General features: G+C 38.8%; 1 protein-coding gene across 5 annotated transcripts in view; it reads left to right on the forward strand.

The window, feature by feature from the left end:
• The window catches only part of ATPSCKMT (ATP synthase c subunit lysine N-methyltransferase), a 73,134-nt gene extending 50,026 nt beyond the window's left edge, over positions 1 to 23,108 (forward strand). For 4 of the 5 annotated variants that reach the window (XM_072412005.1, XM_072412006.1, XM_072412008.1 and 1 more), the window contains exons 4-5: positions 1,860 to 1,910; positions 22,283 to 23,108. In XM_072412005.1, coding sequence (XP_072268106.1) covers positions 1,860 to 1,910; positions 22,283 to 22,495 — 264 coding nt within the window. In that variant the 3' untranslated portion in view covers positions 22,496 to 23,108. The remainder of the gene's footprint in view (positions 1 to 1,859; positions 1,911 to 22,282) is intronic. The other variant, XM_072412007.1, reaches the window with a different exon arrangement.
• The last annotated feature ends 2,388 nt before the right edge of the window (positions 23,109 to 25,496 follow it).

Consider the following 25,496-nt stretch of genomic DNA (forward strand, 5'->3'; position numbering starts at 1 on the left):
GTGATGAACAAGGAGAACTTTTTCACCAGGACATTCAGGTATTGGAGCACCACTACCAAGGGTTCTGGAATGAAAGTATGGTGGCTTACTACTGCTGGATCCACGAAAATCCAGACAAGGATTACACAAGGAAATCATACTTTAAGCATTTCTGAAGAAACAATGGTACCTGACTGACACTGTTCTGTAGATCTATACCACAGTTTGCCTTATTTTACTTCACACTCTGGATGTATTAACATTCACTTCATTGGTGCTTATGCTTTAGTACAAAATACATGCACGTACAATGTTAACTATAATAGTACTCATAACTCTGTACGTTATAGGGAAAAACTGAAAACAGATTGGAAATCTGTTCCAAAAACTGATTTAGAAATGTTTGCTGTGCTTTCTGATGATTATCAAAACTACATTTTTGTTGACCTGTGTAATTATAAAAACCATATATGTAATAGTAAGAGAACAAATAGAGATACATTTGGGTACATATAGAGATACATCAGTAGCAACAGTCTAAGAGTATATACAACTAATGATGTTTTAGGCAGTTGCTTCTTGAAGTAATTTGCCACTAGTTTTTAAATATACATGTTCGTATATTTGTTTTTTTAAAGCTCTTTTGGTCTTTCCAATGTAAAATGAACCACATATGCAGTTGATCAGATAGATAGATCCTATAGTGTAACAGTTGACATGGTGTTTTGGGCGATGAGTATTCCCATTGGGAAGGGGGATACATAATGCTTCTCTGATAAATGGGCATTGTACATTTGAAAGTTCCTCTAATGTTGGGTGTTTCAGAATAGGAAGGAAGCTCAGAGAAATGGCTAGAAACTAGTTGATCTCTGAGAGATGAAGATTTCCTATATGCTATAGATGTTTTTTTTACCAACATATATCCCAGTGTTTCTTGCATAGTTTTCGTATGGTTTTGTGTTGCATATTAAATCTCGTAATAAGTCTGGTGGTCTTGTTTGTTGTTTATTATTTGCATAGGTTCTTGAGTAAGAGACCTTGTCTCTTTTGACATTTGATCGGTTGGTATGACTGAGGAGTTTTTTTGAGTAACCTCGTTCTAAAATTCTTAGTTGAAGTGCCTTGTATTCCTTGCAGAAGTCCTCATCTGATGAACAATTCCTTCACAGCCTAAATACTGGCTGTAGGGTATGCTGTTGATAAAGGGTTGAGGATGGGCACTTGCCGCATGGAGAATAGTGTTCCCGGCTGTGTCCTTTCTGTATAGTGTGGTTGTTATGTTGTTATTATCTTGGATGGTGAGAGATACATCTAAGAAGGATAGACATTTCTTGTGATGTTCCAGAGTAAAGGTCAGGTTGTGGGTGTTATTATAGAGGCCATTGAAGAAGTCCACTAGGGATGCCGTTGTGCCTGACCAAAGGATAAGGATGTCATCAATGTATCGCAACCAAGGTGTTATTTGGTCGTGGAATGGGTCTATCCATGGTGATAAAAAAAGATCTCTCTCCCATTCACCTAAGTATAAGTTGGCGTAGGAGGGTGCGCACTTTGTTCCCATGGCCACCCCCTGTAATTTTAACATGCCTTGAACAGGAAATTATTTTAGGAATTATCAAGTGAAAATAAAGGATATAAAGGGTGCAACTATTGCAGCAAGAAAATCTAGTAGACTGGCAAGCTGCAAAATAATATATTTTGTTCTTAGAAAACAACTATTCCATATCCTGGCTGCCTGAAATGAACATAGTAAAATTTGGAATACATTCAGTTTAGTTTTTATGGTCTTTATGGTTATTATGGTCTAGATTTACATTTTTGAGATATTGCATTTTCATTATTCAAAGTACATGTAGTAATGAAACTCTTTTTCTTCCTAGGTCGATTTTTCTAGCTATACAAATGTTGTTATTTTTGGAGTTCCAGAGATGGTGAGTTATTTTCGGTATAATGGTTCTTGGATATACTTGTACCTTCCCAGCTACCCTGCATGCCTTCAGGAGCAATGATAGTTGGTACCCGTGGATATGAAAAAGCATGTTTATGAAACATCTCTTTTCTTTTTTTTCGTAATACTGTACCAGAATCACCAATTGCCAGTCCTAAGCACTGACCATGCTTTAACAATTCTTTTTTTGTTTTGGTTCTGGCAAAAAGGGTGGAAATACATATAAGGGAGATGTTTGTTTGCAAAAGGTCCTGACCATGGTCAAAAAGATCTAAGCCCACTTTAGCATATTTTAAACAAGGAAAAATGCACTTGGTTTTGCAGAGACAGAATGGTCTCCCATTCCACAAAATGATCTGACTTCCTCGTCTACTGAATTTCAACCTTACATATACAGTGCAAATACTTTTTTTTCTAACCAGGGCAGTCACAGCTGCTTATGAATCCATGTCACTTTGTGAAAGCTTATGTAGGGGGCAGCAGTATGAATGATGTTATCCTATTCATATTCATGTTAAAAGCATGCCAGATTTGATAATTCATGGGTAGAGGAGGAAGACTCCTTTTGCCTCACAATTGTAGAGATGTTAGTGTGGAATGGGACATAAGGCAGAGGGAGGTGAGCTAGGTAAAGAGGATATGGAGGAGAGATTGCCAGGTATGATGTAAAGAAATGGCACAGATCATCAGTCTAGTAGACATCTGTGAGGTCACACTGGGGATGAGGATCAAGGCAGAAGGACCAGACATGGTTTCCACCTAGACATCATGTCATCCTTGCTTGTTTTTGCAGTGACAAGTATTTTACTAATACCAGAGAGGACTGATGTATAGCCACAGTCTTAGATACTCACTTTTGCACCAAATGTAGGGAAGTTATCAAGCCTTCCGGAAGGGAGGCAAAACTCTGTTATTATAAACAAACATTGTGCAGCCACTTCGGGACAGCCTTTTCCTGTATAGTGCATACCGGTTCCTCATCTAGTAAGTAGGCATCTCTCTTTTCCCCACTATACCTGTCCTTAGCCCCCTTTCTATCAGCCAGCACTGCCAGACTCAGAAGCAGCACTACGAAGAATAGTGTCTAACTACAACCTCTTTGACATGCTGGCCAATTATTCCCCAGCTGCAGTATGAGTGCAGGGAGTTTAAAGATCAAATATACAGATGTTATTACCTTATGTTGCATGCTGTAAAATACTAGAGTGTTTAACTCTTGGCCCACTGCTTTACTGAGCCAAGAAACTGGACATTTGGCCATAATTTTCTGTATTACTCAGTGTGCTTTCCATAATTCAAGGTGAAAAATGATTTTCAAGTGAATTTTCACCAAAAAATACAATCATAATATAGGAAAATAGACACATTTTCTTAGCAATAATAATAAATTGATTAATAATAAACTGTATTTATAAACACCAACATATTATCAAGCACTGTACATTAACTAGAGGTTGTAAAATGACAGACAGATACATACAATGACACAGAAGGAAGAGAGGATTTGGTCATAGCTAAGTGATAAATACATGAAATCGCAAGAAATAGTTCCAGTTGCACACAGGCATTTTTTCCCCATTGTGAGCACATTCTGAGCACAAATACAGGTGAGCAGAAATGGGTTTAGACTGCCCCCATGCTGTCCAAGGTTTCTAAAGATTGGCTAATGGCCATTCTTAGTGATTTTTCACCAGTATTGAAATTTTATTTTTTTTAATCTGAATTCCAACTAGTATTTCCAATTTAAATTCTCAAGTATTCCGAATATCACACTTGGCTAGTCAGCAAAGATTCCAGAAAGACTTTTTAAACAAATTTTCTTGCTCTATATGAGAAAGTAGGTAAACACATAGACAATGAAGTGGTTTTGGCTATATTTTACCTGAATTTGCAAAAGCATTTGACAAAGTACCCCAAAGACAGTTATTGTCCAAGCTGGGATCTATACAAATATTAAAAAATTCAATCTTTAAAAGAAAAAAAAATGTTTAAAAACTGTATTCAGAATGTAGTGATTAATTTTTAATGGTGTACTGTTCATTGTTGGGACTACTTTGTAACAATAAAAATGATATTGAGTTTGGGATTAAAAGTACCAAGTCTCTGTTTGCAGATTATTTTGTGTTTGCACCAAGCTATTAATAGAAAAGGCAATAAGGTGACCTGAATTTGATTGTTGTATTAAACTGTGGCACATTCCACTTAATAATGTCTGTACAACTGAACTTGGGGATTTGATCCCATTTGAATTTATTGCATTCAGTTTCCCTGCCAGATTGTTTTATCTTGTATATACAGTTTCAGTTGCTTATGTTTTGCCCTCCAAATTCGCCTTTGGAAACTTCCTAAACCAGAATAGCCTGGAATTGTTCTAGAGGCATTTTTACACTCTCAAGCAATTTTTTATATTGAAGTCAGATTTTCAGTTTTTGGGGTTAAATTGTCACTATAATAGCTTAGGATGTTTCCATAAATCCATATATGAAACATTTTGTTTCAATCAAGTTTAATAGACTTTTATAAAACATAAATACAGCAATAAACATAGTCAAACAAACATTAATGTATACAACAGGTGGATGAATTATACATAAATATGTACAAAGCATAAAAAACAGACAATAGCAATAAATGCAATAAACACTAGCAAAAAAGGAAGGGAAAACTTTATAACATCATTAATGTAGAAATGTCATTTGTACCAGAACTATGGGTGGAGACACGGGAACATCCACACAAATATAAAGCCCTAATGGGTTCTAGAGGGGGAGGGGTTGATGGGTATGGTGCCAAGTAGGGAGAGAAGAGGGGGATAAGGGGAAAATGATTTAAGTAATGTATAGTCATCAAAATCGGGGAATGAAAATAATGATTACATGGAATTACCAAATCATGCTGTATCAATGCCATGTCGCTTTTCGACAATGCCATGTCGCTTTTGGAATTTACGGGATTCCTTAAACCAATTCCAGGATGACCACATCATTTTGTATTTTTCATAATGATCTTCATCTTCAGCTACAAACAATTCCATATGTTGGATCCTCTGTAGTTTCCAATAGGATAAACCAATCCTATATGGAAAAAGTGTTGGTTTGTTTCCTGGAAATAATTGCTCTGGCTGCTGTTAAAAAATGGCATAGCACACTTGTTTTGGCAGATTTAACCGAGTACTGAATCTTGGATATTAATGCCACTTGGGGGTTAATAGGAACATCCAAACCTGTCAGTGTATTAAAGACTTTTATGATTGTAGGCATCACCAACATGTGTCAGGAAGAGAGGAAGAAAATTGATGCAGATGCGTCGGGCACCTATACTATCTTATAGTTAGTCTCCTGTGCTTTGCATGGTAATGCAAGTTTGTGTGTCAAAATAAAGGCCTGCTCTCATTCAGAATCAGAAATATGCATATCTAAATCTAATTCTCAATATCTAGTGTATAGCAAGAAGTAAATGTGGTCTTCCATAAATGGATAGTATATAATAGGGCAGCAGTGGGAGATGGATGGTCAGAGGACCCCAGTATCATGTCCATAGCAGTCAGACTTCTGTGAAAAATGTGTTTTCTCTTTATGCGGACACAAAGGAAGAAAGCTGTCGGTATTGAAACCAAGGGGCCAAATTACCACTGTCTCTATTATTCAGGGAAGAAGGAGATGGAAGTTGTTTATTTAACAATATGTCACGGATGTGTCTATGCCAATCAAGGGTCTTGCTTAACATGTTTTATACTTATATAGCAATGCTGGCCCAAAAATCCACAAGGAATGAATACATATAAGACATGTGAACAAAAATCTACAATGCCTTCTTAATCTGAGGTATATATACCTTCTAACTCCTGTTAGTCTTCACCTATAGCAGCCCCCGCTCAGCCTTGGGAGACTGGTTACGTCTCCGAGCACTCGGTTGCTCCCAGCGCGCAGGGGCTGGTGTCTAGGGATAGGCCGGCAGCTGACCAGGAGCCCACAGATACACAGTACAGAATTATAAGGGAATCCAGAAACAAGCCGAAGTCAAACACAGGAGATCAGTCCACCAAATGAGTTACAAAGGAAAAGGAACAATCAGAGTGGGGATCAAAGGCAAAGGATATGTCCGGCCGTGCGTGAAGACGTTCACCCGGGCAGGGGACTCCCATTTGGGTTTACATTGGAAAAGTTTTTTTTTATCAAAGTCACCTCCTCTTTAGTTGGGGGAAACTTTTTCAAGGGCTGCAAATTTAATACAATCTGTATTAACCCTTACCTGAGTTACCATTTTGCCATTTTTATGAGTTACCATTTTCGAATTCACATGCTTGTAAATACGCCTTTTCAAAGGCCTTTTAGTTTTGCCGACATAGAAACGACTACAAGAACAAATAGGATAGATGATTCCTAAGGAAAGGCAGTTGACATGGTATTTTATTTATGTACGAACCCATTGGGGAGTTCCAGTGCTGAGTTTTGGTATATCCGACTGCACTGGATACATTGGCCACAATTGTATGTGCCATGGGGCCTATCATCATATTGGGTCATAGGGCGTAGAGTGAAGTGACTAGAGACCAAGTAGTCTCCTAAAGAATCTGACTTTCTGTATGTAATTAATGGTTTGCTACCAGAGTTTGAATATTGGGATTGGAGGTGAGAATGTTCCAGTGTTTAGACATTTTATTGTGTATATATTGTGATAGTGTTAATTACATGATTGTGATAGTGGTAATTACTTCTAGAAAGTCAGGTTTTAAAGCGTATTTACGAGCATGTGTATTCGATTAAAAATGGCAAAATTGTAACTCCTATCAGTTTCCATGTTGGAACTGAACACAAATTTGATACAGATTGTATCAAATTCGCAGCCCTTGAAAAATTCCCCCCCAACGTAAGAGGAAGCGACGTTGAAAAAAACAAAACTTCTCCAATGTGAAACCTATTAGGTTTTCCTACTAACAGCAAACCGTTTTCCAGGTTTAAATGAAATACTTAGTTTTAAACCCTTCCTCTAAACCTTTATGTATGTATCGTTGTACAAATCTAAAGTGATGACCTTTTCAGATAATTTTTTTTTTTTTGGGGTATTAAAATTTTATATTATATTAACGAACACAACAAATTACAAAACCATACTAAACACAAAGACAATATACAAATAATAATACAAAGTATTGTAAAAAAAACATATAAACACCTAAAGAAAACATCCTTCCAAAGCCTAGTGAAAACAATCTTGAAATGTGCTTAACATTCCTATGGCAGGTTTGCCATTTCAAATATATTAGCAATCCTGCATACAAAAAGTGCAAAAAGATGAAAAATATTTATACAATACTTTTCAAATAAATACAAATCTCCTAATATCCCAAAATGTTAGGATACATAGTCATCATGTAAAGTGATATAGACCAATCACATGTAAAATAGTGTCCAAGTGATATCAATAAAGTGATAAAAAGAATAACCTTTACAGGCCTTGTGCATCTATATGTGAATATCAACATAAAAAAAAATTATAATTCGTTCAAAACAAAAAAACAGAGTGATTGTGATTCAAGTATTTCTTACAATCAATCAGTAATTAAGCAGCACATCCTAATACAAATTTCGAGACCGTTAAGAGTGATTAAATATTTATACAGCAAAGATACCGCAGTAGGAGGCCTATCATTGCTATTCAGCATAACCTCTAGAGGAGTAAGTTCTGAGCCAGTATGTATAGGCCATGGCAAACAATGTACAAAATGGCATAATTGTAAGTACTGCCAATTATGCATTGGCTTGCGCCCCTCATTCAGCACAAGTTGTGCCAAAGGACAAACCGAATCTTCCACCATCTCTTGAGGCAATAATAATATAAAGTAATATTGCTGACCAAAAAAGGAAGATGGCTGAGGTTCCTGGAATTAATGAATAGTGTCCAATAATGGGAAGTAAGGGAAAATTATATTGCCACCCTTGTTGTCTATGTAGTGCATCCCAACACTGGAGAGTAATAATAGTAAAAGGTTAGGTATCTGGGCCTAAGGCTCCTAATTGTTTCGGCAACCAAATAATTGTACTTAGGTACTTAGACCATAATATTTCCAGTTGAGTATCCGGTTTAGAAAAGTGGCACTGTAGTATTGTTTAAAGTCAGGTAATCCTAGACAATCCCTCAGTTTTAGGGCATAAGAGTATTGTTTTAGAGATCCTAGCTTCTGAGGCATACCAAATAAACGAGGTAACCAAATTATTGAGACGATTACAGAAAGAAGGTGGAAACTGTATAGGTAGCATTTGAAAAATAAATAATACTTTAGGGAGAACATTCATTTTCAGTACGTTAACTCTTCCTATCAAAGAGAGGCTCAGAAATATTTTAATTTCAATACCTAAATAAGTCAGTTCCTTGGAGCACCTTGTAAAAGGAAAACTATCTTTCAATCTCTGCATTACCAGTCTTGGTACATTCACATTCAAAGTTCAGATTTAGATAAATTAATCCTAAAATTAGTAGGATGACCAAATTCTGTGAACTCTGCCAGCAAATTAGGAAGGGAGATGTCAGGTTGTTGTACAAAGAACAATACGTCATCGGCATATGCCGCCATTTTATGCTCCATGTACATTTGCATTTAGCCGCACCCTGTTTAAAAAAGGCTCTAATGAAATGGCAGAAAGCAGGGGCGACAAAGGGCACCCCTGCCTAGTGCCATTCTGGAGCCAAAAAAGGGCTGATAATGTACCGTTGACACAAACCCTTAGAGTAGGGCATGAAGAAAGGGACATGATACACTTTAGCATTTTGGGACCCAGGCCCAAATGTTCCAAAGTCATGGACAAGTACAGCCAGTCCACCTGATCAAACGCTTTCTCAGCATCAGTTCATAGAAAAAGGCTGGGCTGGCTGTACCTGCAAACCAGAGTACCAAAGAAAGGACCCGAGTTGAATTGTCTCTCGTCTCTCTACCTGGAATAAATCCTGTTTGATTAAGGTAGACCCAGGAAGGGATAATGGCCTGCAATCTCATAGATAACACTTTCACATACAATTTTATATCTACATTATTTAGAGGAAATTGGACGAAAACTAGAAAAAAGAGTGGGGTCCTTACCCGGCTTAGGTAGCACTGAAATCCGGGCCCTCAGAGTATCTTCGCACAGAGATCCCCCCTCTGTCAAGTTAACATATTTACAAAAGTGGGGGAGTAATATGTCTTGATATTGCCTATAATATTTCAAGAAAAAGTCATCTGGCCCCAGGAGTTTTGCTGTAGGTGAAGACTTAATGGCTTTGATCAAACTCATTTTCCATTATATCACGCTCCAATTCCAGGAATCCTTCCTGAGATAATCTAGGCAAGTTAGCTCTATCAAGATAAAGAATAATTTTCCCCCTTCTAACAGTCAAAGTTTCAGGGGACTCCCTTTCACACATTTGATAAAGATCTTGATAGAAATCTTTAAATACCGCAGCCATCTTCTGTGTAAAATGAACTAAGGCATCAGACTTATTCTTTATCTCAGATATAGATGAGGCTGCTTTCATATTCCTAAGTGCATTTACTAAATATTTACCAGGTTTATTCCCCCATTCATAGAACCTCTTACATAGTTCTCCCCAGAGGTTTTTAGCCGGTTGCTCCGCCCGGCTGATTTGAATACCCCGCCCAGCTCTGGGAAGCTCTCATCCTCGGATGCCCGGATCTCAGTGAGGCTGCTCTGTGCTCTGTGCCATCCGTTCAGAGGATTGCTGCTGCGGATGGGAGGTGAGCACACAGTTCAGCCTTCATGTGAAGGAGACACAGGCAGCCCTGCCCCCATCTCATAGCACGAACTCTGCCTGTGAAATGTATCCACCTCTAGCTCTGCATGTGAATTCTGCATTCTCACAGCTCTGTGTGTACAAACCTCCATATCTCCTAAACTGTATGTCACAATAACCTGTCATTTTCAGGGTATACAGGGTGTTCAGGGTGTACCCTCATAGATACTATTTATTACAATTTCAGCCCCCCAGCTTTAAAGAATTTTAAGATATGGGGGTCACAAATGTAAAAAGATATGAAAATTGAACTTTGGGGTTGCTGTTTCAGAGGAAAGTGCAACTAGGAGTCCTAAATTGAAAGTGCAAATTGGGGACCCCGGAGCCACTAACATAGCAAGGAGCATTCGGGTGGGGCCCCTAAATATATACCTTTGAAACAACCGTCTGCTTCTCTTCTTTGTACACCAATTTCTCTGAGGGTGGGGGGTACAAAACTGAAAATATAGGTGCAAGTGGCGGGCACATTCTTCCCTTACAATCTCATTACTACAGCATCATTAGAACATAAAACACTCTGCCCATCAAAATATGCCTCCCTGCCCTGTTACACATTCCTGTCCACTTAACTAACATTCTGAACTTCAATTGGGGAATGGGGAGGTGTAAGAAACCAAAAATATAGGTACAAGTGGGGAACATCTGTGACTAACATCCCCTAAAACGTCATCACTATGGCATCATTAGAAAATGAACTCTGCCCACTAAATTTTATTGAGGTTGAGGTACTGGAAGGTTACAGTCGTGTGTAACAAGGAAGTGCATTTTGATGGACAGTTTTTTTTCAATGTTGTAATGATGCCATGGTGATGAAAGGTGATCGCCACAAGTGTCTCCCACTTCCACCTATATTTTTGTTTCCCTGCACCTCTTAATTCTGGAGAAATTGGGGTTTGAGGTAAGATACAGACAGATATGTGTAACAGAGCAGCATCACACTGCGCTGCAGATGACATATTTCACAAAAGTTCACTTTAACTAAATATACACACAGGAGCACATCTGAAGTTAGGCTGAATTCACACCGGCAGTAAGGTTACATTTGTCCATTCCTCATGCCAGGAACCACTGCTGCTTAAAAAACTTCTAGCTCTGAAAAAGCCAGGCACTTACCGCCTGTTATCAATCCTAGGTGCCTAGAATTTACCGCCTGTTATCAATCCCAGGGGCCTAGCACTTATGGCCTGTTACCAATCCTAGGTGCCCAGCACTTACCGCCTGTTACCAATCCTAGGTGCCTAGCACTTACCACCTGTTGCCAATCCTAGGTGCCCAGCACTTACCGCCTGTTACCAATCCTAGGTGCCCAGCACTTACCGCCTGTTACCAATCCTAGGTGCCTAGCACTTACTGCCTGTTACCAATCCTAGGTGCCCAGCAGTTGCCAGAAGTCACTCAGAAGGGGTAAATGTTTTTTGCTGCTAATATGAGCTAAGCCTAACTTGTTACACCACATTCATTATACTATTACACTACTACAAAGAATTACACTCTTAAAACTTAGAACACTAGTAAGTTGGGTCACAATACACGGAATAGGACAGTTGTGGCAAAATACATAGAATAGAAAAATTGGATATACTAACGGGGCAGGCATTACAAAGTTGTAACAAATAATTGGGAGAAGGTAGAACACTGAAACAATATGAGGTTACTGGATACCCATGGTATAAACAACTGGGAGCACTAAATTTGCCATGTTTTGCCACACACCCTTTTTTACCACCCGGCTACAGCTTCCTACCACCCAGCTGAAAAAAATTTCTGAGGAGAACACTGCTCTTAGCAGCCCTAGAGATGGCATATTTCGCTTTGTCATCCAATAGTTGCTTCAATTGGGACCGCAGGTGTGTCAGCTGTACAGCCTGCGACCTCCACTGTGAATTTTTATGCACTTCTTCCATGTGACAGATCTGAGCCAGCAATTCCTTAAATCTACAACTATTCTCCCTTTTCTTATGAGCCCCCAGAGCCATGAATTTACCTCTAATGGTGGCCTTATGGGCCTCCCATATATGTGCAGGGGCTGTATGTTCAGACATACTGCAGCATGATCTGATATAGTGCGGGGAGCTATCTCTGCACTTCCAAGACTATCAAGATGGAAATGATCAACAAAAAAATTCATAATAGCAATGTCACTGCCCTAAATGAGTCACGACGGCTCAGAATTGATATGATTGAGAAACAGCTGTGAAAAATTAAGGTTGACAAAGCACCAGGACTTGATGCATTACATTCATGTGTCCTCAAAGAGCTGAGCTCAGGTATTTTAAATCCATTATTTCTAATTTTTAGAGACTCTTTAGTCACTCGCAAGGTACTGATGGATTGGTGCCAATATGTATCCTATCTTCAAAAAGGGAGCAAAGTTATTACCAAATAACTACAGATGGGTTAGTTTAACGTCCATAGTTGGAAAGGTGCTAGGGAGTTTGATAAATAACCACATAGGGGAGTTTCTGCTAGAGTATAATCAGCATGGGTTCAAGAAAGACCAACGTTGTCAAACAAATTTACTCTTTTTTTATGAGAAAGTAAGTAAACAGGTAGACAGTGGAATAGCAGTTGATATAGTGTACTTGGACTTTGCTAAAGCATTTGACACAGTACGCCACAGATAGTTAATATGCAAGTTAGGGTCAATAGGTTTAGAAAAGTCAATCTGTAAATGGATAGAGAACTGGCTTAAAGTCTGCATTCAGCGAGTTTTAATTAATGATTCATTCTCTGAATGGTCTAAGGTTATAAGTGGTGTACCCCAGGGTTCAGGGTTGGGACCTTTGCTGTTTAACATTTATAAATGATAGAGAGTTGTTGGATTAAAAGTATCATTTCTGTGTTTGCAGATGACACCAAATTATGTAATGGAATTAAATCCATAAAGGATGTATATAGTCTGCAAGCAGACCCGGATGTACTTTTTGATTGGGCAGCCAAGTGGCAAATGACATTTAATATAGATAAATGTAAAGTTATGCACTTGGGGGATAACAACATGCATCATAGACTTAATAACAGCATGCAATGCCAAGCTGCAATATTTAAAGCTAGCAAAGTACTTTCTTGTATTAAAAAAGAAATAGACTGCAGAGTTGGAGACATAATCCTGCCCCTGTACAAAGCATTGGTCAGACCATATGCAGTCCAGTTTTGGGCACCAGTTTTGGGCATCACAAAAAAGACATTGTGGAATTGGAGAAAGTGCAGAGAAGGGCAACTAAATTATTAAAAGGAATGGAGGATTCCAGCTGTGAGGAGAGATTAGCTGAACTGAATCAATTCTCCCTTGTGAAAAGACGTTTAAGGGTGGATATGATCACCCTGTATATATATATATAAACGGGCCTGATAGAAAACTCTCTTCCCCATTATTCACTTTGAGATCATTACAAAGAACAAGACGGCACGCATCTGGAGGAAAAGAAGTTTAAGCTCCGGATAAGGAAAGTTTTCTTCACTGTAAGGTTTGTGAAAATGTGGAATCGGCTCCCTCAGGAAGCAGTTTCAGCAACTACTACAGATTGCTTTAAGAAAAAAGCTGGATGTTTTTCCAGAAGCACAGAATTAAACTGGTTATTAAGGATTTAAAGTAAAGATAACAATGACTGTTGATCCATGGAACATCCGATTGCCTCATGGAATCAGGTAGGAATTTTTTTCCCCTGTTGAAGCAAATTGTACCGGGGTTTTTTTTTGCCTTCCTCTGGACCAATTATGTCCTATAGGGTTTTATATCTGGGATATGTTTATTTCCCTATTGGTTTTAACTTGATAGACTTATGTCTTTTTTCAACCTAACCTGCTATGTAACTATAAATGGAGAAAGGAAGGGGGTAAGTCAGAGAGAAGAAAGTTAAATTCAATGTAGAACTATTGCAGGAAATAATGAAACAGGGGACATATAAGAGGACAAAAAATGAATTAATGGATACCTGATGCTGGATGAGATTGTGTCTACAAATGCTGCAGGCTCTCCTCTAGAGTGTGGTATCAAACAGGAGTTTGCAGAGCTCGCCTTCTATAACACGAGGAGGCGGCGCTCTGTGAATGCTAGTGGCTCAATGCAGCTAACACAGGAGAATATCCATTTAGTGTCCATTGTAGCAGCTTCTTGTCAAAGACCCCCCCCCCCCCAGCATTGGGGGAAATTCTCTCAAGAGTGGCAAATTTACTACAATTTACATTGAAATTATGTACTGTACCCACATGGAAACTGATGGGTGTCACCATTTTTCCATTATTGATTATTGAACATGCTCATAGATATTTTTCTAAATTCTCTCTTGGTTTTTCCAACATAAAATCCACCACAGGTGCACATAATCAGGTATATGACACCTTGGGAGATACAGTTTATGTGGTATTTAAGTTTTTGTATAGAGCCATTTGGTCGGTTGAGTGCGTGATTTTTATATAGCCACTCACATTGTTTGCAGTAGCCGCACTTGAATGTGATTAAGTGAGTGTGGTAATGGCTCGAAACCAACAAATCTTTAAGGGAGCCAGCTTTTCTTTATGTAATTTGGGGTTTGGATGCGATGTATGTGTTGATATTTGGATTCAAATTGAGGATCTCCCAATGTTTGGCCAGTAGGTTATGTATGCTTTGATGATGCTCGTTATACCTTGATATGTAATTTGCTGTCCTTGGGGGGCGAGTGAGCTTTGTGGATTGGGTCCTCCATATTCAGTGTACAAACCTTGTAATATGTTCTCTTAAGGAGGTCTTTGCTGTATTCTCTCGATATGAGTCTGTCACTGAGTGCCCTGGCCTCCAGTTTGAAATACTGGCCTTTATTGACTTTAAAGGTATTGCAAAAAACAGGGGCACTCTTTAGGCCTGAAGTAAAAAAGGTTTAATCTCAACCTATGGAATGCATTCTTCACAGTAAGGACTGTGTGGCATAGACTCCCTCAGAAAGAAGTTTTAGCAAGCTCAGCAGATTATTTACCAAAAAAAGCTTGATGCATTTCTGTTTTCACCTTCAATATATATTGTGATGGATTGTTGCAGTTGCCATTGTCAGAGTGGTCCAAACATGTTTTGCAAATTCAATGCTGGCACCAGTCTGTACTTTTTTGGAGCACATGTCAAATGGTGCCTCGGTTGGACAGCTAACTGGCTCAGTTAAGTCCCTGACTGACTGGAGCAAGACATACATGCAGTCAATTTTCATATAATACAGCAAAATAAACAAATAGTGCAGAGTTTATCTTGTGGAGCTCTGTTCCTTCCCAACTTGGTGAACATACTGAGCTCCTGATAGCATAATGCTGCCTGATTAAATAACACCTATCTATGCTTCAACTACTCAGGTGAAAACCCGGACATAAGTCCAGTGGACAAAGGAAGTCCTCCCATTCCTTTTGAAGTTTTATTGTATTGGTTACATAGTAAGTTAGGTTGAAAAAAGACATGAGTCCTTCAAGTTGAATGAGTAGGGAAATTAACATATTTATTGTTCCCTGTTTTCGTGCAATTTCCTCTAAATATTTATTGTTCCCTGGATCAACAGTCTCTCAGTATCTTTACTTTAAAGCATTATTACCCAGTTAAATTCTGTGCTTCTAGAAAATCATGTATCTTTTTCTTCAAGCAATTTATAGAACTTGCTGAAACTACTTTCTTAGGGAGCCTATTCCACATTTTCACAGACCTTATAGTGAAGAATCCCTTCCTTATCCGGAGCTTAAACTTCTTTTCCTCCAGACGCAAAGAGTGCCCTCTTGTTCTTTGTAACGATCTTAAAGTGAATAATTGAGAAGGGAGTTCTCTATATGGACCATTTAAATTTTTATACAGGGTGAGCATATCCCTCCCTAAACGTCTCTTAAGGAAGAATGGATTCAGTTCAGCTAATCTCTCCTCATAGCTGAGCTCCTCCATTCCTTTTATTAGTTTAGTTGCCCTTCTCTGCACTCTCTCCAATTCTACAATATCCTTTTTGTGAACTGATGCCCAAAACTGGACTCCATATTCCAGATGAGGTCTGACCAATGCTTTGTACAGGGGCAGGATAATGTTTCGATCTCTTCAGTCTATTCCGTCTATTCCTCTTTTAATACAAGAAAATACTTTGCTAGCTTTAGATATTGCAGCTTGGCATTGCATAATATTAAGTCTATGATCTACCAGAACCCTGAGATCCTTTTCTATTTCTGACTCCCCCGAATGTGTTCCCGCTAGACCAGCAGTACAGTCATGACAAGTCTGCAAGAAAAACATAATAGTTCATTGGAGTAAATCAGCAAACATGAAGGAACCTATTTTGAATGAAGAATCCGCGGTACGGATTTCGCAGATTTATTGGACCGTGAGGTCTGACAAGTTAGCAACCACTGCCCTAGACAGTATGAAGCATGCATGTTGTTAGCCCCCAAGTCCATAACTTTACATTTCTCAATATTGAATGTCATTTGCCACTTGGCTGCCCACTCAAATAGTACATCAAGGTCTGCTTGTAGAATATAGACATTCTCCAAGGCCTTAACCTCCTGGGTGGTTCATTTCTGTCTGAATTTATATGTCTAAAAGCAGTACATTGTTTTTCATGAAAATTTATTTTTACAGTATATTATATTAGTATGAGTATAATAAAGTTTGATACCCAAAACCATGTTAAAATAATAAATTAAATAAATAAAAAAATAATAAATAATAATAAACTTTGACATAAGTTTGTGCTTCAAACTCTATTATACCCATACTATTATAATATACTGTAAAAAACATTTTCATGAAAGACAATGTACTGCTTTTAGACATAGAAATCCAGAGTATTGCATTCAATACAGTTATTTTGTATTGAATGCAATACAAAATATTTTGAAATTCCGCTGCGCCCCTAGCAGCGGCTGTAGGCGCCGACATCACCGGGAACTCCCGGGGAACATCAGAGCACTCACCGGGGGACAGATCGAGAAAGAGGATGCGGCCAAAGGATGGCAGGACACTGGAGGATACCCATCAGACCAAGTAAGTGTTTGTTTTTTACTTTTTTAACTACCCTGAGTGTGACTCGGGGTTACTGCTTTCAGCAGGTTTTTTTTACCCTGAGTCACAATCGGGCTTACTGCTGGGGAGGTTAATTCCATTACATAGTTTGATGTCAACTGCAAACACAGAAATGGTTATTTTAATCCAAATCTCTATATCATTTATAAAGCTGGTAAACAGTAAAGGTCCCAACACTGAACCCTGGGGTACACCCCTAATAACCTTAGACCATTCAGAATATGAATCATTAATTACTACTCTCTGGATGGGGTCTTTAAGCCAGTTCTCTATCCTTTTATAGGTTGACTTTTCAAAACCTATTGACCTAACTTATTAACTGCATATTAACTGTTTGTGGGGTACTGTATCAATTGTTTTAGCAAAGTCCAAGTACAGTATATCAACTGCTACTCCACCATCTACTTATTTACTTACTTCCTCATAAAAAAGAGTAAATTTGTTTGACAACTTCAGTCTTTTTTGAATCCATGCTATCACTTAAATTATTTTCTAGCAGAAACTTCTCCATGTGGTTCTTTATCGAACTCTCTAGGACCTTTCCAACTATGGACGTTAAACTTACCAGTTTGTAGTTACTTGGTAATTACTTTGATCCTTTTTGAAGATAAGAACCACATTGGCCTTACGCCAATCCATTGGTACTATGCCAGTGATTAAAGAGTCCCAAAAAAATTGAAAACAATGGCTTTGAAATAACTGAGCTAAGCTCTTTGAGGACACATGAATTTAATCCATCAGGTTCTGGTGCTTTGCCAACTTAAATTTTGCCCAACTGTTTCTCAATCATATCAATTGTGAGCCATTGTGGCTCATTTAGGGCAGTGACATTGCTATTAGCAATTTGGACTTCAGCTGTGCCATTTTCCTTTGTGTACACGTAGCTAAAAAAAAAAAAAAAAAGACTCCAATATTGTGTAATCTGCATCCCCATAATGTCTCAACCTCATCACTTGCTCCATCAACAATTTTTTCTTTCACATTCACTTTCAGATCACCTCTTACAAATAGACACCACCACCTTTTCGTTTTACTTTGTCCCTATGAAAATATAACCAGCAATATTGACAGCCCAGTCATGTGTAGAACAAAGCCAGGATTCAGCAATACCAACTAAGTCATAATGCTCTTCATCCATTAAGACTACCAACTACCCTATTTTGTTTGCCAGACTTCTAGCATGGGTGAACAGGCTCTTTTTAAACATTGCTGCATTTACCAGCAGTGTTTGCCAAAACCTTTTGTTTTTCAGTACAATTGGTACTGCACAATCCATTGTTTGTGTGTAACATGGTAAAGTGCCTATAATAGTCCATTACCCTCCCTCCACTAGTGACTGACCACTGTGTGACTTTTCTGCCACCTTATTTAACTGTCTCACCCCTCTCTGTCCTAGTTTAAATATCCCTCCACCATTCCCCTACAACTTTCCCATAGTACAGCAGACCCCCTTACATTTAGGTGCGAACCATCTCTGGCATATAGGTTGTACCCCAATGAAAAGTCAGCCCAGTGCTCTAAAAACCCAAACCCTTCCCTTTTACACCAGGACATAAGCCATGTTTTGTAGGTCTTTTAAGTCCAGGGTCCCAAAATCCTTTCAGGGTTTTGTTAAACTGCTCTACTAGGCTGTCCGTTTGAGGGTGGTAAACTGAGGTACGAAGTTGTTTCATGCTAAGTTAAGAACACAATTCCTTCATGACCTTTAATTTAAATGGTGTTCTCTGATCTGTCAAAATTTCCCATGGGGATACATATCTGTGTAAATATGTAAAACCACTCCTTTGCAATAGATTTAGAGGAGGAATTTCTTACGGGAACTGCCTCTGAATAGTGGGTTGCTACCACCAGGATACACTGATGCCTTCTGGCTGATTTGACCAACAGGCCCAACAAGGTCTATTGCCATGCTTTGAAAGGTTACCTCTGTGATGGGCAGTGGAACCAGAAGTTGGCAACAGGAGCTGACAACTGATATTCTGGACAAGACTTTCAATACCACTTTACTTCAGCAAAAAACCCTGGGCCAGAAAAACCTCTTTAAAATACATTGTTGGGTCTTTTCAGCAGCAAGGTGCCGTCCAAAGGCATGCCTATTGGTAAGGTCCAACAACTCCCTTCGGTAGAGATGAGCTACAACTAACTGTTCTCTTACCTCTTCTCACACCCTGTCTACACAGTACAACAGTTTATTATTCACAGAGCCGGAGAATCTCCATTTTTAATTTCTCATAGCTATTGGCGTCTTCCAGGGCAAGGTCAAAGGATACTTTCTGGGAATCACCATTTAGAAATTATGCGCCCAAACCAGTCCACTGTGCTTAGGGCCAGGCTTCCCTCTGCTCAATTGTATGAAGGAAGGCCTCTACATCATCACGCAGTGTCTTTTTTTCAATAAAATGGCTGGCCTGGATAGTGCCAGGGATCATAGATGGCATCTCTATATTACTGGGTGCCAGATGCTGCACAACTTTAGTCAGGGTTTTCCGATCACGTTCTTTAGCTTTGGTTACTTCTATCAGCTGGACTGCCAGCAACCAGTCGGTCTCTTGCTGTGTGGTCACAGACTGTATAGGCTTAGGCATTCATCTCTCTTTGTGCTGCATTAGCCTGCTGTTGTGCAGCTTTTGCATTAAGGAGTTGCCTAATGATCATGGTGCAACAGCAGCATTTCCCTCGGCAACTGTCTCTATGGTTCCAAGCACCACTGTCTTCAGGACTTAGGTGTCTGCATCCTTCACCATATGTAGGATCGCCTGTAGCAATGGGGTGTCAGACATGAGACAGCAGGCTTCCAGACAGACAGGCTTCCAAGTTCAACCCTGGCTCCGGTTTGTACCTTTATTCCAGCAAATGTCAGCAACAACTAACTGGCTTACTTAAGGCCCTGACTGACTTGAGCAAGACATACATGCAGTCACTTATAATTTATATAAAACAGAAAAATTAACAAATAGTGCAGAGTTTGTCTTGTGGATCTCTGTTCCCTCTCAGCTTTGGGAATACACTGAGCTGACCACATATTGCTACCTGATTATTAAGCACACCTGATATTCACCTCCACAAGTGAAAACCCAAACATGAGTCTGGTGGACCAGGGAAACCCTCCCACTCTTTTCCTGGTCAGACTCCATTACCCTAACTATCCAGCTTTCGATATAGCAAACTGAAAAGCCAGCAAATATAGAACATTCCTGGAGCCTTAAAACAAATATCTTTGTCTGGGCCAGTACATAAACCCCATTCAACACTTTCCTCACCAGGCGTTGGGACTATCTGTCACATATATATTTCTGAATACAATATACAAGTTTTCTTGTATATTTTTTGTTGGTCCCTTCAGTCCAGGGTCCGGAAATCCACAGGTATTGTGTAGCATAGAAGAGTCAGGGAAGAGAACTAGTGATCATACATGGGAATTCAGGCAGCCAGGTTGGGATACCAGGTCCATAAAAAAGCAAAAGGTTCTAAAGTAGAAAGCCACACCACAAGCAGCAAAAGCAAGTTTACACTACAATTGGCAGCTAGTGACTGCGACTTGGAAAGTTTTACAGGACTTGTGATGTCCTGGACTGGACACTATAATTCAAATTTCAAATGATGTTATGTTTTGAAACTACTGTGTATTTGTTTCCATGTCATTTTGGTTATTATACCAAACTGTATAATATTTATATATTTGCATGTTGTGATGTAGGACTATAGCCAATAACTAATTTGCTCATAGGCAGCAGTACATTTAAATTCTAATTTCTTCAAGCTGTACCTTGTTTTTGCTTGAGGCAAGGCAAAGCATAGCCCAAAGTGTTTACCAGGAATGCTGAAATACCCACATCTTAATGTAAGTGCATATACAGTTTTGTTTGAAATAATTGCAGTGTGTTTAAAAAGTGAGTAAAACTCAAAATCCTTATAAAAGCTTTTATTTCCATACATGCAAGCACAGTGGGAATACTGCACATTCTATTCCATTTTTGCTGGAGTGTTTGGGGTCTTGTTAGAACACCAAGTTAAAGAACATTCTCTCTCCAGCATGAGGCAACATGAGCTTTTCAAGTATTTTGATGTATTCAAACAGATCAACACCATATTATGGGAAACATCCCAATATCAAGATGTTTTGCACTACCATGCTTTACTGTCTACTGAACTCACATCCCAGCGTGTGAACATTGGAGACGCGAGGCTAGGGAATGCAGATGCCAGGCAGGCATGCGACGTGTGTGCGGGCGGGCAGCATGCGTTGGGGGCTGGAGCAGCAGGAAATTTAAAATAAGTATTTTTAAATGTCAAAGATACCTCTTTGACATTAAAAAATACTAAATTTTTCATACCGCCAGGGAGGTTAAGGGCTGTAAATAACACCTGCTTTTTTCAATACAATGAATGACCTCATTAACTGAAATCCACACTGCTCTTTTTTTGAAATGCCTAATATCACTGTCTGTATTAGTCTGTCATTTGCAACCCTTATTTAATGTACAGCGCTGCGTAATATGTTGGCGCTATAAAAATCCTGTTTATTAATAATAATATTCCCTTTTCTTCACTTTCTGTAAAGGAATGACACAAATTTTTCTTCGTGTTTTGATTTGGAATAGAATGAATGTACAGTGTTCCCAATGTGTATGGAAATATAAGCTAATATAAAAATTGTGAGCTTTATTCACTTTTTTATTCACTGCTATTATTCTGAACACAACTTTATCTATAAAGATGAGGAGATTGCTAAGCCACAGAATACCATGCAACTAATTTATATACTCTGCTTTTACTACATGCATAGAGAACAAACAGGAAGCACTAATGCATACGACTGGGGAGTTTCGAGAAGCAGCACAATCAGGAAATGGCCCAGCTGCGTCCAGGAACAGCCTTATAAAGGCTGCTTTAATCCCTGTAAAGTGTTATAACATTGGAAAACAAGTATTAAAACTTTGTTTATTTAATTCTACCTTTCAGAGCTTGCAATCATGTTACAGTTTAAACATGTCTTTTCACAACTTTTTTTTTATATATAAATATATAAAAATTAAAAATAAAATAGAAATTGAATGTTAAACAATATATAAAAAAATATTAGTAATTAGTGCCTTCAATATATATATGTATATATATATATATATATATATATATATATATATATATATATATACACATTTGCTATTTGCAAAATACCGAAGCTGTAATAACTCTAAATAATAAATGTTTCAAAACATTTTTTTAACCTAATTCATAGCAAAGCTCATTGGTATGTGGTTAGCTTCTGCCATAACTGACATGTCATAGCTGTGTGCAGCCACCCTGCAGAAATGACAGGTCCAAAGTGCAGTAATTTAGATGAGAAATCAAACATTAATTTTTCTATACTTGTATAAAAAAAAAAAAAAAAAGGAAATGTGCATGTAATGTAGAGATGTACAAATTATGTAAATTATTTTGTCAACATACACACGTATTGTGTTCAAATTGTACATTAAATTCACACAGAGTTTCTTGAAGGCAAGGATTACAAGTTTGGTTAAAATTGCTTTTTTGTGTGTCTACAGATGCCTGGACTGGAAAAAAAGCTTCAAAGGGAGCTAGATGAAAGTGCTAGAGTTGTTGCCTGCCGTTTTCCCTTTCCACATTGGATTCCAGATTACACATTTGAGGAAGGTGTGGATACTGTCTGGGTGTATGACTTAGTAACACTAAAAAAAAAAACACATCTAGGGCTTGTTTACAAACAAAGTGCAAAAATCACTTTTAAAGAAATTTAAACCAATCAATCACTTTTAAAGAAATTTAAACCAATCACAGATATGATATAGTTAACATCTATTTTTAATATTTGTTTAACACATTTTAAACAAGAACTTCCACTGGTGCACACATATTAAATAGTTTGATCACTTCTAGATAAAACTTTGGCCTTGGAAATCCAACCAAAGCAAAAGGTATCTGAGGAGCCACATCCCAAAAATATCTGATCCTCAAATTTTAGATCGTTTTGTATAGGGTGGTAGAGTAGTTTATTGTCCATAGGCCTGATCGGCAACATCCATATTTGGGTATAAGTGCAGTCATGAAAAGGTTTTTTTTTTTCTTTCATACTAACTTTTCTTAAGTTAGTCTTAATTAACTTTTCTTTTACTTTAACACTTTTTGCTGCTCAACTAATTATTCGTTTAATTTTAACATACACACTAAACGCACACCTAACTGTTGTTAAACCGACTAAAGCATAAGGTCATGTGAAAAAAATAGGTGCACCCAACAGAAATTCAAGTATTGTCTGTGCTTACAAAATAAAGGTGATATATTTTATAATGTAATATTATAATTGATCGATCAATAATTATATCAATAAAACGTACACCCCTGGCCTTAAAAGCTTGTATGGTCTTGCTCATTCTTGGCTTTTGATACATGTGGCTGGGAATTAGGTGAAGTTAGAAAGTTTTTCGAAAGTTAGTTGTTTTCTGATATTGTGTATTTGGGAGTTTTATCTGCCTGTCAGTTTTTTTTTAGCTTTTTTTTTTTCCTCACCTTGCTGACTTCTAAGGGGGAGTGGTCAAGGTTCACAGGTGATTTAAGTTCTGGGCAGACTTACTTTGAGCTTGCTCACTCTTGGCTTGTGATAAAAGTGGCTGGGATTTAGGTGGAGTTAGAAAACCCAGGAGTTTGAAAACAAAAGGAGTTCAATCTTTAAAGTAACCACACACTGTAAGTAAACTTTTATAACTCCTTTAAAACAATAAACGTTGTAACTATGAAAATGAGTGGTAGCAAGGTGGAAGGCTTTGTTCAATGCACAGTCGAGCATATGTATGCACAAATGGAGCAACAGCTCCCAGGGGAATACTGCTATGACAGATGTAAGAATGTCGCATTCTGGTATCTCGCATTGAAGAGCTGGAGAAGCGCATTGCAACACTGAAATCACTGGATCACCTTGAGAGAAGGGTCTCCTGCTCACTGAGCGGATAGTTATTGGCTTAGATGTGGAGGGTGGAGATATTAATCAGGTTGAACATGGAGGGAGCTGGGTTACTGTTGTTGGAGGGAGTTGTGGGGGTCAGCCAGAAAGGGAAGGCTAGCTCTGTGTTTGAGCACCCTAACAAATTTGCAAAGTTATTTGAAGATGTGCAGGTGGCAAACACAGTGGTGGCAACTCTATATTTCAAATATTTTATTGAAGTTTTAGGTAAAAGGTAAATTACAATAGGTATTTTGCAAAACAAAAACACATACATAAAAGATGTAACAATAAGATTGAGCACATTTACAAACAAAACTTCTTGTGTACAATAAGAGCAGATATAAATAAATTTCTCTTCATCTGTATACAAACAAAAAGGACAACGTCATTGAGTCCGAGATGTCACTTATATAGTTATATATAGAAGAAGAAAAGAAAAGTGACAACTATTCAAACAGAAAAGAGACATTGATTATAGTAGTATCTATTGTGCATAAAAACAATGGAGGCAACCCTAGACTGCTACCCCTAACAGCTGGGGGAGCTGCCCATCTAGTAGGAGTGGGGAAGGCAATGCAGGAAGGCATAGACAATTGGTTGTCATAGGAGATTCTATGATTAGAAGGACTTTTAGAATAGCTTGTCAACCGGATCCCTGCAACCGAATGGTTTGCTTTCTCCCTGGTGCCAGGGTTCGGCATGTGGTAGACCGAGTGGACAAATTCCTGGAAGGGTTGGGCATGACCCAGCTGTCTTGGTCCATGTTGGAACCAACAACAGGATAGATGGAAGATGGAGAATCCCTAAAAATAAGTTTAAAGAACTAGGTTTCAAGTTGAAGGAAAGGACCTCCAAGATTATCTTCTCTGGAATATTGCCTGTGCCATGTGCAACACAGGAAAGGCAGAGGGAGCTTAGACAGCTAAACACATGGCTTAAGTCCTGATGTAATAAGGAGGTGTTTGGGTTCTTAGTAGGGATGAGCGAGAAGGCCTCTGACAGTCTCGTGAAAATTTCCTCGAACTTCCGACAGGTCCGCGAAATTTCAGCGAACCAATTTTGCAAATTATTTTTAAGTTAATAGGCTGACCTTAAGGAGAATAGTGGCAACAAGGGAAAAATACAAAAGTTCCAAAAGTTTTCCAGAAAATGGCAGGTAAAGTGACAGCAGGCAAATAGGATTTTTGCTTGATGGACAGCGTACAGGAAGCAGCATAAACATTAGAACATTGAGAAAGGGTGGTGCTACGTGTGAACTCAACCCATCAGCAGCAGTCTCTGCGTTCAAAACAAGGACACCAGTTTCAGCACTGCCTGGCAAGGCGTGTGCTTGAGGGAGCCGCAGTGGCATGCCCGCTTAACCAGAGTGTCCTCCGCAACTGGTCTTTCAGGAGGAGTGTCGAAAAGAGGGGTTGACGGTAGAAAGAATTGAGTAGGAGGAATAAGAGGACTGGGGTGGCCCATCCTTTCCCACAACACCCCTTGGCGGGGGTACCAGGTGCTGCAGTGCCTCTTGCAGACTACCGCCCGCTTAACTATGCCACCTAAGCTAAGGCCACCCAGTGAGCGGTGAAGGACAGGTAGCGTCCCACTCCGTGGCCGGTTGTCTAGCTGTCCATGTTTACGTGGATATGGCTAGACACGGAGAATGCTAATGCCTGGGAGAGGTTATTCATTACATGTGCATGTAAACTGGGAGAAGTAATGCCTGCTTGGTATATTCCACCGCCGCTTGGCACAGGCCATCAGGTCACAGAGGGGAGCTGAGTCCACATTGCTGTACGACAGTAGCTGCAAGG

This window comes from Pyxicephalus adspersus, chromosome 5 (assembly GCF_032062135.1).
Source record: "Pyxicephalus adspersus chromosome 5, UCB_Pads_2.0, whole genome shotgun sequence".
NCBI classification, from domain to species: Eukaryota; Metazoa; Chordata; class Amphibia; order Anura; family Pyxicephalidae; genus Pyxicephalus; species Pyxicephalus adspersus.